The sequence below is a fragment of the Ixodes scapularis genome, unplaced genomic scaffold, assembly GCF_016920785.2.
Source record: "Ixodes scapularis isolate PalLabHiFi unplaced genomic scaffold, ASM1692078v2 PGA_scaffold11__112_contigs__length_91849675, whole genome shotgun sequence".
In the NCBI taxonomy this organism is placed as follows: domain Eukaryota; kingdom Metazoa; phylum Arthropoda; class Arachnida; order Ixodida; family Ixodidae; genus Ixodes; species Ixodes scapularis.
The window spans coordinates 34988454-35003674 of record NW_024609837.1 but is presented as its reverse complement, the minus strand read 5'-3'; the positions used below and the strand labels follow the sequence as shown (position 1 = coordinate 35003674).

General features: G+C 46.4%; 1 protein-coding gene across 1 annotated transcript in view; it reads right to left on the bottom strand.

Moving 5' to 3' along the window:
- The window catches only part of LOC8036613 (protein madd-4), a 46116-nt gene that overhangs the window by 13102 nt on the left and 17793 nt on the right, over positions 1-15221 (bottom strand). The window contains exons 11-17 of the mRNA XM_040217678.3: positions 13560-13770; positions 11401-11595; positions 10774-10871; positions 9795-10030; positions 6175-6320; positions 4960-5188; positions 836-996 (exon numbers count right to left, since the gene is read on the bottom strand). Coding sequence (XP_040073612.1) covers positions 836-996; positions 4960-5188; positions 6175-6320; positions 9795-10030; positions 10774-10871; positions 11401-11595; positions 13560-13770 — 1276 coding nt within the window. The remainder of the gene's footprint in view (positions 1-835; positions 997-4959; positions 5189-6174; positions 6321-9794; positions 10031-10773; positions 10872-11400; positions 11596-13559; positions 13771-15221) is intronic.

The window sequence follows — 15221 nt, the reverse complement described above, 5'->3', positions numbered from 1 at the left end:
GCCTACGGAAATGACTGTAGTTAAAAATTATGTCCGATCTCTGTCATTATAACCCCTCGGCAACTAACGTCATCACTTGTGCCATCCATTACAGACCCAACTGTAAGTCTGGCTTGTTTTTTTCGGTTTCAGAGCTTGTTTTGTGCGCACTCTGGCGGATGGCGGCACTACCACTAATGCTCCACCCCCCTCGGGTTATTTGGTTGCTTGTCTTATATTTCCACTGAAAAAAGGTTCCATTGTCCCAGGAAAAACGTATTGACATCTGCAAGCACAACGAAAGGCGTCATAGCCTCGTCATGGAGGTTCGCATAGCTGGTGAAGAAATACAGAAATTTTTATTTGAAAGTGATGTGTGCTCTGACACTTCCAATGACAAGTCGCAACGCCTCTCTTATGACTCAGAAACTCTAATTAAAATCGGCGATTTCCGCAAAAATTAAAGCGAACATCCGCTTGACCTCCAAACGCTGTGAGGACAGAAGTCACTGTGGCCTCATTGTTCCTAGAGCTGGAGATATCCCTCCCACAGCTTTGCTTGGAATACAGACAGACAGAATAATCCTTGCAATGCATTTCGTAACAGTCGACCTGAGCGAATTAAGAGTTTGCAGATATAAAAGAGAGGTACCACAGAAAATCTAAAACGAATATAGATGGACCGTTTTGAACTTATGTGGTGTAGTTCGCATTTCATTCGTACCCGAAAGTAGCTCCATTTCCCTTGTTGGCCTGCCAGATTTTCGTCACAAAGTACAGATTGTCGTCACTGTCTGCCGTCACGGTCGTCGCAAAGCGACAAAAACGTCCCGAAGTGGCTCTCTGCACGACCTACCTGGAGTCCGCTGCCTCCGCACGTTTGTGAGCAGGCGGACCAGGGAGTCGTGGACCACTCGAACTGGAGGTTGTCTGCATTCCCACGCCCGAGAACGTAGCTGTTGGGCACGCCCAGCTGGTCCTCGTCGTCGGGCGGGAGTTCGACAGTGCCCCTGACCGCTGCAAATCGGTTCATATGTCAACACCGGGCCTTTTACATGCCAAACTAACTAACGGCACTTGTTAACACAGAGGTTCGGGCAAGTTGGTTGCTCATGACCTGGAGGGGGAAACAGCGCACCCGCAAAACAGTCACTCGAGTCAACACATATACAAAACAAAGAGACACTTACACAGCGCTGTGTAAGTGTCTCTTTCTTTTGTATGTGTGTTGACTCAAGTGACTGTTTTGCGGGTACGCTGTTCCCCCCTGTCCAACTAAAGGCACCTGGCACGCCCCTATCGGAGGACTGAGAATTAATTTAACCGTTGGGGAGGATCTTTTGACGTGCAACCGAAAACTTAGTTTCTTTTAGGGGCGAAGCTCCTTAGGGTCTATCCTTGTACGTCCGGCGTCCGTGCTTACATCGATTGCCATCCCATCTGTCTTCTTAAAAAAAGAAAAAATGTTTGCGCAGTCGACAGGATTCAGACCTGTGCGGGGAGACCCCAATGGATTTCTAGTCCATCGCCTTAACCACTCGGCCACGACTGCGGGACGAGTAGGGGGCTCTGAGATGTGCTAGTAACTCCAAAGCTGGGGATGTCATGGATGAAACGTTGCATGTAGCCGCTCAATGTCTATACAGGAGAGGGTGCTGCGGTCAAACGCATATATAATCGCGTTAAACTTTGCATGCATTGGCTCATTGTTTATAGACAAGAGGGCGCTGCGGTCAAATGCTCAAATGCGTATATAACCACGTTCCATACCACACATTCTCTTTCTGACATGGATGAAAACGAACGAAAAGCTCGGCTAGAACCACTGGCTCTGCATTTCACCGATCATAAAGCAGTATTAATGAAGTCGAAGCACCATCAGCACTACCTATGAACAAAATCAATATCATCAGCACCCACCAGAGCTTCGCCCGAATCAACATCATTCACCACGTAGAGATGCGGTCACTTTTTTCCTGCAGTAAGCCTCCATCAGTATGCGGGCAGTTCGGCCGCAATTTGGACCTGCCACCTGGGTATCTAGGCTGATGCTTTGACTTAATCCACATATGGTCTTGTCTCGATAATATGGACACCTCCTTTCCCCCAAAAATAGCGCATAATATGAGTTGTCCATGCTGACAAGACAAAAATGCTTTTATTTACTCGGTTTGTTCCCGAAATTTTTTTCTACATAGTGGTTTATTCAAATTAACGTGGTTCATATTAACGAGATATGTGTGTAGTAGCAGGGTATCCATATTAAAGGGAAACTGAAGCGGTTTTGTATTTGAGAAAAAGAACACCTAAATCGTCTTCATTTGGCCTCCAGGATCTTGAATACTGAGATTATTTTTCCATTTGGTGCGTAGAAACTTTAGAAAATTATTTTTAAAGTACCGCTGAAGCCCCTCCTTCCCAAAGCGTGACGTATCCAGAATTTTCGGAATCTCCGCTCTAGCGCATCTTCAGTGCGTATCAAATCTATGCATGTGCACTCTTGCTATTTTCAAAAAGTTCATAAAAAGATGTCATGACCGATGTCGGTGCGGGGGAATATACGTGGAAAGCTGGCAATTGCAAGCTCTGCCCACAAGAGCGACACGCGCTTGGCGACCGAAAGGTCTGGGTATGACATAACGACTGGTCGGAGGTTTTTCATGTCTTCTTGCGTTTAGTTAAAACGAATGTGAATTGAGATTGACATGATAAAAATAGTTTAGAATTCACCTCTTACTCATTTTTTTTTTCACAAACCTCTTCAGCTTCCCTTTAATGAGAACCTTTGGGTTTTTGGTCATGACGACAAAGCATTGATAAACGTGCCTCCGGTAAACGGAGATGTAAAAATTTTAGGGGCAGAAGAACACACATGTCACGCATAAGGTCGTGTATAAAGGATTCTTGTTTATCTGCTTGTGCTGTTATGGGGAGCAAGCACAAGGTTAGAACATGACGACGGTTCTGGTTTTGCGGTGCTATGCTATAGTGATGTTTTTGAAAGCACTTTTCAATCCATACTTTTCGGATAAATGGGCAAACAAGTATGAACAGTGCGGGCAACATTCACCTACCATTAAATCCCGTATGAACACCCTGCATCACATCAACAGCGTGATCTTTGGTACTGGTACATGGGACAAGCGAGTTTGTAGCAGCTTCATGTTTTTGTCTGTGATCTGCGCCTGTGATATCAATTCTTGTGACACTCGTTCCCTTGACATGCGAGTTCATAGCAGGTTCCCGCATTTTTCGTCCGCGATCTGTGCGTGCAATATCGCTTCCCGTGCCAAACGAGTTTGTAGCAGGCTTCTGCGTGTTCATAGCACCGTGAAACGCGAATCTGCTGTGTCTGCTATCTGCGATACAGTTAAACCTCGATGTAACGAAGTCGGTAAAATTCGCAGTTTACTTCGTTACATTGAAATTTCGCTAAATCGAAATTTGGCTTTAGCATGCAAAAAAAAAATTCCGAAACATTTTACGGGTATGAAAACTCACCGAAAATGACATTTATTTAGGGGCAAAGTAGTCCGCGAGTTTTGCTTGCGCCTTGTTCGACAGTAGCAGCGGCGTCATACGGCGTTCGAGCGCCCAGAGCGCTTACACGGCATCTTGCTGCCCATGCGACGCCGTGTACCTCCTCAGTACGTCCATTGCGTCGAGCACTTCCCGAGTGCTCGTGATCTCGGCAGTTTCTTCAGGATGGCGTCCAAAACGTTTGCTTTCTCATCTAAAGAAAGAACTTTACGTTTCCTTATGGCAGCAAGCACGTGAGTCATTTACGGCTCTGACGTGAGTGAACCGCCCGGTTGAAAAATAAAGCTGATAAGGCTGTTTAGTTTAGGCCACTGATTGGTTTAGGCGGTGCCAATGTTTCCAACCTACACAGCACTCTTGACCGCACAGTTTACTTGCCCCTTTGCGCCCACAGTGCGCTTGCGCCTTTGCTTTACATCACGCTCGCAAGACGATAATCGGTCTTTTCGGTCTTCTCCTAGATGGCACTGCCCGTGCGGTCGCGCCATCACGTCGCTTCCCCGCTGAAGTTGGCTCCCGCGCTACCCGCGGTACAGTGGACTATGATGATCAGTGAAAGTCAGTGGTGATGCTGTTATGCCGTGTTAACTTTTTGCTCGCCATTTTCTGGCCAGCCCCGCGGAATCCGCTTTGCCGCACGCCTCGCCGGCGCTACCGGCGCCGCATCCTCGGGCAGCCTAGGAACGTTGGAAGGCCTGTCCCCGTGAAGTAACCTATCAAGCGCTCGCGTTTGCGCATAATTTTTTTTTTAACCACAATTTTTTTGCGAAGTTGTTTTGCAGAGTCTATTTATTTATTTCCTTCTATCGCGGTTCGACTGTATATCCTTTCCCGTGACACAGGAGTTAGTAGCAAATTTCCATGTGTTTATCGCGGCGTGAAATGCAAATTTGCTGTGTCCGTGATCTGCGGTACCAGTTCCCATGTCATGTGGTCTGTAGCGGGTGGCCCGTTGTTTATCATTATTTTTTATGAGGTTTTGCTGTCTCATCTTTGAGGGTAGCCTACCTCAAGTCTCACCATTCATCTCTCCATTTTGGGTGGGCGTTCTTATGGGATTCTACGGTAATGCATTTTTAGTTATGAATCTGAGGATGAAGGGCATTAACCTCATCGTAAGTTTTATAAGTGAGACAGCGTAAATAACCGAAATAACCGTGGCAATCTGGAGAATCAGCTGTCGGTTTCCTTAGCGATAACGAAGAGTTTTAAAGAACTGTTTTGCACCTCCAATACAATCGACGCAAGATGTTTGCCAAGGCTGCCGAAAATTCTCTCTTGCATTGCTTCAATCATCATCTCGATTCTGCTTGCAGAGAAAGTGCAAACAGGCTGGAAATTAGGGTGAAATAAGTTATGTCTGCATACTGAAAAGAAGTTGCCAGTCATCTTTCAGCCATTTTCACAATGACAAAAGCGAGTAAAATTGTCGAGACTTGCCGCTGTCTCTGCCACCACTACTGCCGCCGAGCCGCCGGTGAAAGTCCGACAGCAGTGTCTGGATGCGCGGAATGTTTCCACCGGGCCGACTAGATGCACCCGAGTTGACTGTCGGATCTTCGAGGGTCCCCTTCACCTCTCGGAGTCCTTGATCGTTGCGTTCTTGGTCCGAAGCGAGGTCCACCTTGAAGGCGGTTTGGTCCACGTCGGAGGAGGTTGCTCGGTCCAGCTGAAAGGTTAACATTATAAATTGCGTCAGATCTAGGAGTTATTGAAGATTTTGCGTTGGAGCGTCGGACCCGAATGTTTTTGGTTCCGGTTTGTGTTTCACTTCAGGGAAAGCTCCAAAGTAAAAAAAATAGTGATTCACTCTGGTTCGAATTGTTTAAAAAAAAAGTTAAAGGCATTAGAAAAGAAACTATGTTTATTTTCATCAAGATGTTAAATATCAATGTTAAATATCATTAGTAAATTGTTTGGAATGAGAACAGTGTCTTTTGGGCTAGGTAGGTTACGCACTTCAGGACTTGGGTATCGCAATGTGACAGCTGACTCGAGTATGAGTGCACAAGTTTTCTTGTCCCAAACAGAGGGAGGTTTTCATAAGCTAAACCATGGATGAAGGCTGCCAAAGACTGTTAAGTTTTACGGTCATTCAGCTGAGTTCCCAAGACTTAAAATGGTTACCTGAAAACTTAAAAATTAAAAAAAAATATAGTAATACATTACTCTGCTTTTTGGGACATACATTTCACATGCCTTATTTTTCACCTTAAGCTGAATACTGCAAGGATTATTTTTCAGTTTTACCTTGAAAAAAAAAAAAAAAAGTATCATGTTTCTGTTTGGTTCTGGTTCACAGACAAATAGAGAGTTTGTTAGCTTGTTTTGCATAGTAACCTTAAACAAGCGACACCTCTATGTCATATAGACTCTTTGCAGCAGCTGTGCATGGGTACTGCCATAACTGCGACTTTCAGTTTTTGTTTCCTCTTATTTTGATCACTTCGGTCCATCATTACCTCAGCAGCACAGGTTATTCTCATTTTAGATTTGACTGTGTCCTTCTCCCTGGCATTGGCCCTTCTGGAGGCTCGTCAAAGGCCGCTTGGTATCTCAGTAAAACGAGAAGGTCAGCAATGGCGGCTGTAATCTGGCACATGTACAAAGCGTCTTTAGGTATGGATTTTCAAAATAGAAGGTTTTAGACAACACCTTTGTGTCCTGGGAGAGAGTTTGTTCCTTGTTCGTCTGCACGTCTTCGACACTGTTGATGTACGACGGCAGATCAGCTCCTTTGGCTGGCTTCAAGCCAACTCCGTTGGGGTGGTGACCTTTCGAAGCAAAAGTAGCACCGTCTGCTGTTGACAAACTTTCAAATGAGCGAAGAACCCTAGTCATCTATTTCTTGAGATGTAACGTGCCATTATCCTTTCTAAAGAATCTCTCCTTTTTGGCCTTTAATTGGTTGTACCCAAGACCTCCGGAACCATGTCACGTTTGCTCAAGTTTGCATCTTAGAATTTTCACATTTGTTTCTTGTTTTGTTTAAGCCTTGGACACCTTTAAATTTTTGCCAATCACCAGAGCTCACAAGCATTATGCAATCATAGACAAATGTTTCGCAGTAAAGGAACAGTGATACTTTAAGTCGGTGACGGTCAGAAGCTTTTCCCTTTGTCCAAACCAACATGTGCACCACAATGGGGCGGATGCTGCTGCCGCAGGTGCAGCTTTAAAGGCCGACGTACAACTTCGGTTTTCTGCAGGGAAGATAATCCTCTTTGCACTCCCCTCTCCTAAGCTGCAAGGGGAAGCCAGGTTGGGGAAAGGTAAAACGTGGAGAGGATACGGGAAGGGGGAGCGGGCAAAAGTGCAAAGCGCAAAGTGTACGTCGGCCTTTAAGGGACCAAGCACAATTGTTCCACGTAGTGGAGGCTCAGTTTACTGGAAAAATAAGGAGACCACTTTGAAGGCATGGGGAATCAAACAAACACTTTGGAGAGTTTTACTTATTAGAGACTAGATAAGCTGTACTTCGGCCATTGCGATGCCTAATTAATATCAATGTTTTCAGTTATCTGCAGCTTCATCTGAAATCACTAGAAATCTTTTCCATCCTTCAGAAGTGTTAAAACCATGGTGTAGGAAGACTGAGGTGAACTAATGCAGTCTACGGAGGCGTCAAATTTTCATTCCTGTTACTCGTGCGCGCCACCGGATGGCGCCAAGGTCGTCGAGGCCGACGATGTCCATCTGCTATGTGCAGAGTGAAACGCTTAGAAAGTGAAGCAAAGCATTGCACGTGCTAAGCTGTGAAAGTTTAATACAACAGTTTTTAGGTGGCGGGGGATATTTGTGGCGTTATATTCACAGCGAGAAGTTTGAGTATCGCCGCCTGGTGGAATTTTTCCACAATCCAGAGTGAGGATACTTACCTTCTATGCACTATGAAAATTAAAACATAACCACATGGGTAGCACATGCACTGAACATACATCAAGGGCTTTTGGCCGATGTCATATTTAGCGTTTGTGCAAATAGCGCATCCTTTCTTCCTGAAGCAAGAAACATGTATGTGCTGAGCTGTGAAATGGTAAACATTGAAGTGTATACACAGCAGGCCTTCAGATTTAAGCGCACTATCGGCTTTTATAGAAAAGAAAAAGATAAAAGGTGAAAGTCACGTTATTGGCCTACCCATTAAAAAATATAGTATATGTTTATGGAGCACAATCACACATTCTGTAAGCTACTTTATTTTCACTGGCTCAATATTTGGAGAATAGACCATTTGCTAAATCCCCTAAGCGCCCCGGTCTGCACTCGAGGAATCATGGGAATGGTGTTCCTTCAGCTCCCTAGTGAGTGGTAATTTCGACCAATTCCATGGTTACACAGCTTTGGGTGTAATTCGGAGTCGCCTTGAACAAGCGTTGTATAGTGCCGAAGGACCAGATATCACTTTTAAAATTTCTCGTCAATGTCAGCGTTTTTGATACTGTGCATGCTGTCCGCCCCTCTACCAGGATGAGCTGTAGAAATCTCTTAGATTATTATCATTCTCATGCAGCTTGAAAGATGCTGGTATTAAGTTAGAAGCGCTAAGAATGCTAAAAACCTCCCCGCTGACTCCGAGCTAAATCCTGGTTTTTGTTATTGTGAATTCTTGGCTTTTTAAGCAATTCCTGCTAAAACAACAATCACGAGAATGGTAATATTGTAAGAGATTTCTGCAGCTCGGCCAGGTTGAATGGTGGATTGCATGCACAGTATCAAAAATGCTGACATTGATGAGAAATTTTAAAAGTGATATGACAGGTCCTTGGGCTCTATAAGGCGCATGTTCAGGGTGACTCTGAATTACACTCAAAAACTGTGTAACCATAGATTTGGTCAATACAGTTGACATTGCCAGAGCACGGTGCCATTTGCTGGGTGGAAGGCACTGACAGTCTGCAGGTCCTTTTAAAGCAGTAGCTTTATGGGTTCAACAATGCTCAAGGTCGCATTATCAAGGCCATGTAATGCCTGTGGCTGAAGCAAAAATCGCGTTATGAGGTCATGTAACGCCCGTGGATGGAGCATAAGCTCCGGTCAAGTAAGCTCAGAAATGCCGGTCGCAAAAAGCCGATTGTTGACGTGACGCGACCTGTCGTCCTAGAGGTTGTCCTTGAAGTTGTTTTAGAGGTCGTACTAGACATTGTTCTTGACGTCGTCCTAGACGCCGTCCTTGAGGTGTGTATGTGTGCATAACCGTTTCATCACCATACCATTTCCTTGCCTAAAGGCGCGTTCACACTCTTGCAACCGAGTACGACCGAGAAAGACTTCTTGGGACCGGATGCACTGAGCGGAGCTGGTCCTAAGAGATCGCAAGAGGCTTAAAAACCAGTTTGGTCTCTCTCGGTCGCACTCGGTTGCAAGAGTGTGAACGGGCCTTTATTCTTTTCACTAACAGTGTTCCTGTGAAGCTACCGCATTTCATTGCGTTTAGCAGTGCAGTCAGTTTTTCATTTTTTTTTGTCAGACAGCTGGGGCAGTTTAGAAACTTCGTTCTTTCGCCAGAGCGGTTTTCCGTAGCACACTTACAAGAACGTGGTTCCTGTAGACAGCTTCTTATTATTTGGTCACAAACTCTGACTCGAAATGTCTCTCGTAGACAAAGTCTGTCGGCTGCAGCAAGCGGTCTTTGCGCGGGATTGCGTGATGATATCTTTAGGCGGTCCTCTTCCCTGTCGAGTAACAAAAAGGGAGAGCTCCTCCGTGCACGTCTCATACCCTGCATTGCACTGTGGCACGAAGCACTTCTAACCCCATTACCGGCAACTTCTGGAAGCCGAAACCGACTAGAAACAATGCGAGAACCACGCGAAAGCTGCATAAAACAATGTGAGGTTGTAGCATGGCACGCACTACCGCTGATGAAAGGACAACCTCCTCGGCCTTTGGGTTGGTGACGCACCCTGTCACCAGGGTACGCCACTAACCCGGAGGTTCAGGAGGCCGTGCCAATTTTCGACACGGCTCTTCGGCAGAGGAGGTGCAGTGTTATGCCACCTGAAGTATTTCCATCACCGTGGTTAAAACAGTTTAATATACAGCAAAACCACGTCCTTTGAGCTTGTTGACAACGTATCTGAAGCCCGGGGTGTCATATTTTGTAACCATAACTATCTCTATTTGCACTCAGTCTGCACTAGACAACAACATGGCGGCGCTTCGAAAACATTCAGGAAATGAAGTGTTGACATTTTAGCGAAGCTCATTTAGGGGCCCTAAGCGCAACCTCCAAGTAAATTGCCATCATCACTGTAATGCTTGCACCGCCATACCTTTCTGTCCCTTGAGCACGTCAAAGGGAAGTCCTTGTGAAGTGTCGGGAGGTGGCGAGGAGAGCGGTCGGATGGAAAGCACGAGCTCGCTCTTGGAGGTTCCCGTGGAGCAGACGTAGGTGCCAGCGTCTGGGAAGTCCGCCTTCCTGATCCGCAGGCCTCCCTTTCGCGACACGACCACCCGTCTCGAGGAGGTCTTGACGGGGAGGCCGTCCTTGAGCCACTTGGCACGACTGCTGCGGAAACGAAACGTGGGGTTTGCTGCCCACTTGGATTTGTTCAGCCCGAGTGCCGTTTGCACGTACAGCGTGCTCCTAACTCGGCACATTTATAGCCTGTTGCGGTTTAAGAAACGCAAGACAAGCCACTCTCACAGAGCTCTCTTCCCGTCGCAGTCGGTGGTTTAGTGCTCTAGCGTTTGTTCTGTTAAAGTGGAAAGAGCGGAGAGCTTTGTGGGAGGCACTTGTCCTGCTTTACGTAACTCGCAACAGGCTATAGTCGGTGCTGGAAATGGCACTGACCTTGCACTATAGTAGTGCAAGTTCAGTGCTCCGACTTTGCACTATAGTGCTAGTGCACAGTGCTAAGACAGTGCTGACTCAGCACTGTTTCAGTGCTGTTATGTTCAAGGCAGCGTCACATCTGTGCCATTCCTAGTGACGATTCAGTGCTCGGCTATTCACCTATTCATTGGCACAACATGAGGAAGCATCAGCAATATTACGCATTATTTAGTGCTCGGTCTAGGCACATGCCATATCTTTTCTTGGTGGTGTGAAACGGGAAAGTTCAATTACATCTGGATCGGCATCGATAAAAGTTGTCTTTGGACGGAAGTCGCAGTTTCATTTTATGAGGATGTTGACCGGTTGTGCCCTTCTGTAATCGTTCTTTGTTGTTTATGTCGTCACGTCGCAAATGTCGCATTGCATCTATTCTATTTTTTACATGCACACATTGGATTCAAAGGGCCTCTAACCTTGTGTCAGACGAAGTGTTGGCGACAACACCTGGGCAGCGTATTTTGAGCGTCGTTCCTCGGAAGACGGAAGCCTTTCCTTCGGCTATCAGGGACACCTTGCAAATAGGAGCGAAGGGAGCGACACAGAAGTTAGAAAACTATTATTTACTCAATAATTATGGTACTAGCACCTCGGGAGAGCACATAATATGGAGGCTTGAGACACCGCATCTAGTAGCAATGCGATGAATATGTACCTTAGTTCTTGTAAAACGCAGCGAGCAGAAGGAGCGTTAGGTTTGGGACACAATTTTGTGCGAGGCGCAATTGAAAAGGCAAGGTACACTTTGCTCGTTACATTCTTGCTTGTTTCCTTCTCTCTCACATCGTCCCCCTCTTTCGAGATCCCCTGCTTTGCAGAAGATGGGTTGTGCATCCGCTTTTGAAAGGATTTATTTGTCAGCTTTTCGGGGAATCAATGAGATAAGGTAAAACGATGGTGAACCAGAAAAAGATTGGGGGGCAAACTCAACGCAAAGCTTTCGGCCGGGAAGGAAAAATCGTTGTTAAGAGTTTTGTACCACCAGGTTGATCTTGAAATCGTACCACTAGTGCTGGCAAACTGATTAAGTGTACATTGTTCACCTTTCGCTTAGGTCCGCCCTGCACTGAACTGGGGTTTCCCCTGCGGCAGGGCTTGGTGTTGCAGGGCTTCACAGTACGGGGCTTTCTCTTCGAGGCACACTTTGACGGCGGCAGGTCCGCCAGCGTTCCGTAGGCCAGTTCCCGTTGACAGTGAATCTTGCGCGTCTTCACCCCGCCGTCACAGCTCTTGGAGCACTGCGCAGTCGCAACTAGGCACATAAAATTCCTGGAAATTTTCAAATGGCAATACAGTGGTTATTGTTGGTTCTCTTTTAGGTTTTGTTGCGATGTTAACTGCTACAGCAGCATGCGCGTCAATTCAAAGCACTATGTGTGCTGGGTCGGACGGGATACTGCGAGTAGACGAAGCTCCCTTTTGGTTACGTTAAACCTTTGACACAGAAAGTGTCTTTTGAGTCTGTGTTGTGCAAAAGATGGGCCGTGTCTCCAAAAGAACTGCCCTGCACAGTGCGTGACACCGTTGGCCCCGATGTTGACTCGCCGGTTTATCTAATTTTTCTCTCGCATTATTCCAGTATTTGTTCTCACATTGCTCCAGAGCAGTACCCAGTATTCTAGTGTGGCGTTCCAGTAACGACAGTAGTAGCCTCACTACCGCCGAGATGGCAGAGTTATAGTTTGGTGCCCACTGGTGCCCGAACCATCGCGACTAGTGTCGGTCGACGTCTTGGCTAGCCACGTTACAATGGGGTATGCTTGCTTTGTCAGTACAAATTGTAATTATAGTTCTAGCACAATGTCTGCAAGCTTGCAAACTGCCTCTGTCAAGGAACGGCAGGTGTTCTTTGAGAGCAGACTCTGATGCCACCCAATTATACAATGTTTCAGTATGACTTGGCAAAAAGCAAATGCTACGTCCTTTTCAAGCCCATAACGGCGATGAAGCAAAGCACGTGACAGCCCTCTGCAAGCAGAGTGCGCTCCGACGATATGTGGTCGCGTACCTTGCTCTGATGCTCCAATTAGTCGCTGGGACCTTAGCTTTCGCTGATTGCCAGGTTATGGTGAAAAGGAATATAGTGTGCTCAGAGTTGAGGTGACTGCCTTCGTGGTATAGGGGATCTGTTTCGGACTCCAGAGTGCAAAGAGTAGTGTTCCAATCCTGAATGGTCTCTTCCCCAAGATGCCTTTGGGGCATCGTGGGGAAGAGACCGAGAAAGAACCCACCTAAGAGCAAAAGGGGAAAAATCAAGAATAAACTAACTTTCAATGTTCAATAAAAAGAAATAAAAAAAAGGAAGAGAAGTAATGTTATTTTGGTATTTTGTGATTTGCCAAACTTGTTACCACATTGGTAGGGGGGGGGGGGGGGGGGGGGGGGCGGGCGGCGACGACGACGACGACGACGACGACGACGAAGAATAGAGGACTGTTCTCCTCTGTCAGCAATGTTCACTAATCTCCCACTGTAGCTAACTAACCCAATTTCAGCCGAGGTCACCATTGGCATGAGTACCACTTCACTAGACCCTTTTCAAAAGTTGGAGCCATCGAGTGGCAGTCTAAAAAGCTAAAATATCAGTGCCCTAACAGCAGCACTAGGAGAACAAGCTCGCCCGAATCGAGCACCCTCGGCGTCACGAATCAAAGGCAGTGTAAAAGGGCTGTCTGGTTAGAATGAATTCCCCGCTTTCTCCTTCGAAGACGTTTGCTTTTCTTGGTGTTCAGAAACCGCATAACGCCACTTTTAGAGCGTCGGGATCGGTTCTCGACAAGGTGGCTTGGCCGACATTTCAAAAAGGTCTATGCGGACAGAAAGTCGTCTGCTTCTTGCGCAGGAATCGGGCGACGTCAGAATGATGCCAAGCTCTGATTGAAGGATAGTGGATAGACCTCAAAGCAAGCTGCGTTAAGGTTACCCACTATCCTTCAATCAGAGCCAATCAGAGCTCGAAGTTCTGACGTCAGCACAACCCCTGCAAAAGAAGCAGACGAACTTGCACTCCGCATTCCAAGATGTAGGCTATCTTCCTGTGTTCTTATAAGAAATAGCAAATCATGCCAAAAATGGGGGGGAGGGGTTACCTTTTGGGGGTCGGTCATCTCTCAAAATATTACGACGAATTGCAATAAACCGCAGCTTGCCGTAATGTTGCGGTAAACCGCAACATTTCACTGTGTTCAGGCGGTGGCGTTACCTTGGCCCACCTGTCGGCAGTCCAGTGCGCGACGCAGTCAACCATGTTGCACATGCGGTGTTCGGCCGGGCGTGGCAGCGGGCAGTGGGTGTCTGGTACCACCAGGGTGTTTCCGACACCCCGGGTCACCTCGTGCACGCACTGCACGGTGCGCGTCTGGGAACCACCGCCACATGGCTTGCTGCACGCCGTGAAGTCGGACGTGTTCCACCTGCGATTGGCCGCGTTACGCATTCTGCAGGGTCGCACAAAGAAATACTCTCGATGATTTTATTTACGCGAGGATCCATATTTTTGGAGAGTTGTGGGACTCGAAGATCATTGCAAAAAATGGATGGCACGAATGTATTTTTCTATGGCAATGAACACGCAGCCTACCACTCCCACTCGTTAAATTTGCGTCACCCCCCAAAATGCCCGCAAAATGTTCCCGAGAGCCATCCTTCCCAAAATTCGCGATATAGCGAGCCCGCAAGAATAAAGACGTTTATGGTACTATAAATTACTTTCTTTTCACGGGCTCGATATTTTGCGAATTTTGCAAAGTCTAGAATTTGGGAATATTTTGCGGGCACAAAATATTGCAATTGGAAGCAGTTTGCTAGGTACTCGTTACCATAGGGAAATTTTGCAGAATCTACTTTTCTGCAATGTTAATCGAGTTTCAAAATCTGCGAAAATTGGGTTCTTGTTGAATTTAAGTCGTTTACAGTAATGCGTCCGCCAATAAATGAGAACTTGGGTAGGTGAGGGTAAATCTTTTCAGGGTTATTTTCAATTGGAATATCATCAGGAGGCTCACTCCTGCCAACAGGGGCCTATGGTACGATTGAATGTGAAAAAGGAAATGAGTGACGAAGTCTAGTGAATCCTGTGCAAGCTGTCTAATACACTTAAGTGCAAAACGAGCGTGTTGGTAACAGTAATTAAATATGAGGAAGATACATAGAAAGGGGGGACGGACAACGAAGTCTTTGTTGTCCGTCCCCCCTTTCTATGTATCTACCTCATATTTAATTACTGTCTAATACTGTTGCCGACCGATTTTTCGGACTTCGCAGAGACTGAAAAAACGTCCGAATAATAGAGCAGTCCGAAAAATCAGCAGATTAGAAAACTTGCCTTTATTACGTGTAAGTGGGCTTAAAAAACCAGTAAATAGTACCTGGTTTCAGGTTACGCCTCTGTTTGTGTTTGGCAACTTTCTATTAGCTTGAGAATCGCTGCCTTCTTTTTTAGCGTTATGGTCGAGTACTTCCCTCGCTTCTTAACGAAACATTGCGGCAGCGGAAAAACGGATGGGCAATGACGTCCAAGCCAGCATAGTCCGAAAACACAATTCACCGAAACGAGGTCGAGATGAGGCGCAAGCCCAGAACTGCAATGGTAAATTAACAAAGCAAAATGGTAACAACAATAATAATGATAATGAAGCACAGCTGGTAAAAGAAATGTAGAGCGCCACCTAGTGGAAGGACTTAGCAGTGCCCAAACAGAGCCAGTCCATGTGCAGTCAACATAGAATTCAAAATGGCCACTTCGCAGTAGTGTTTGCCGCTGATCGCTCATGACGATTTTGTCCCAACAATTAAGTGTTCAGCCTTCAAATTGTCCGAAACATCGGTCGTGAATATGCACTATTTCTATTGGGTAGGTCACGGT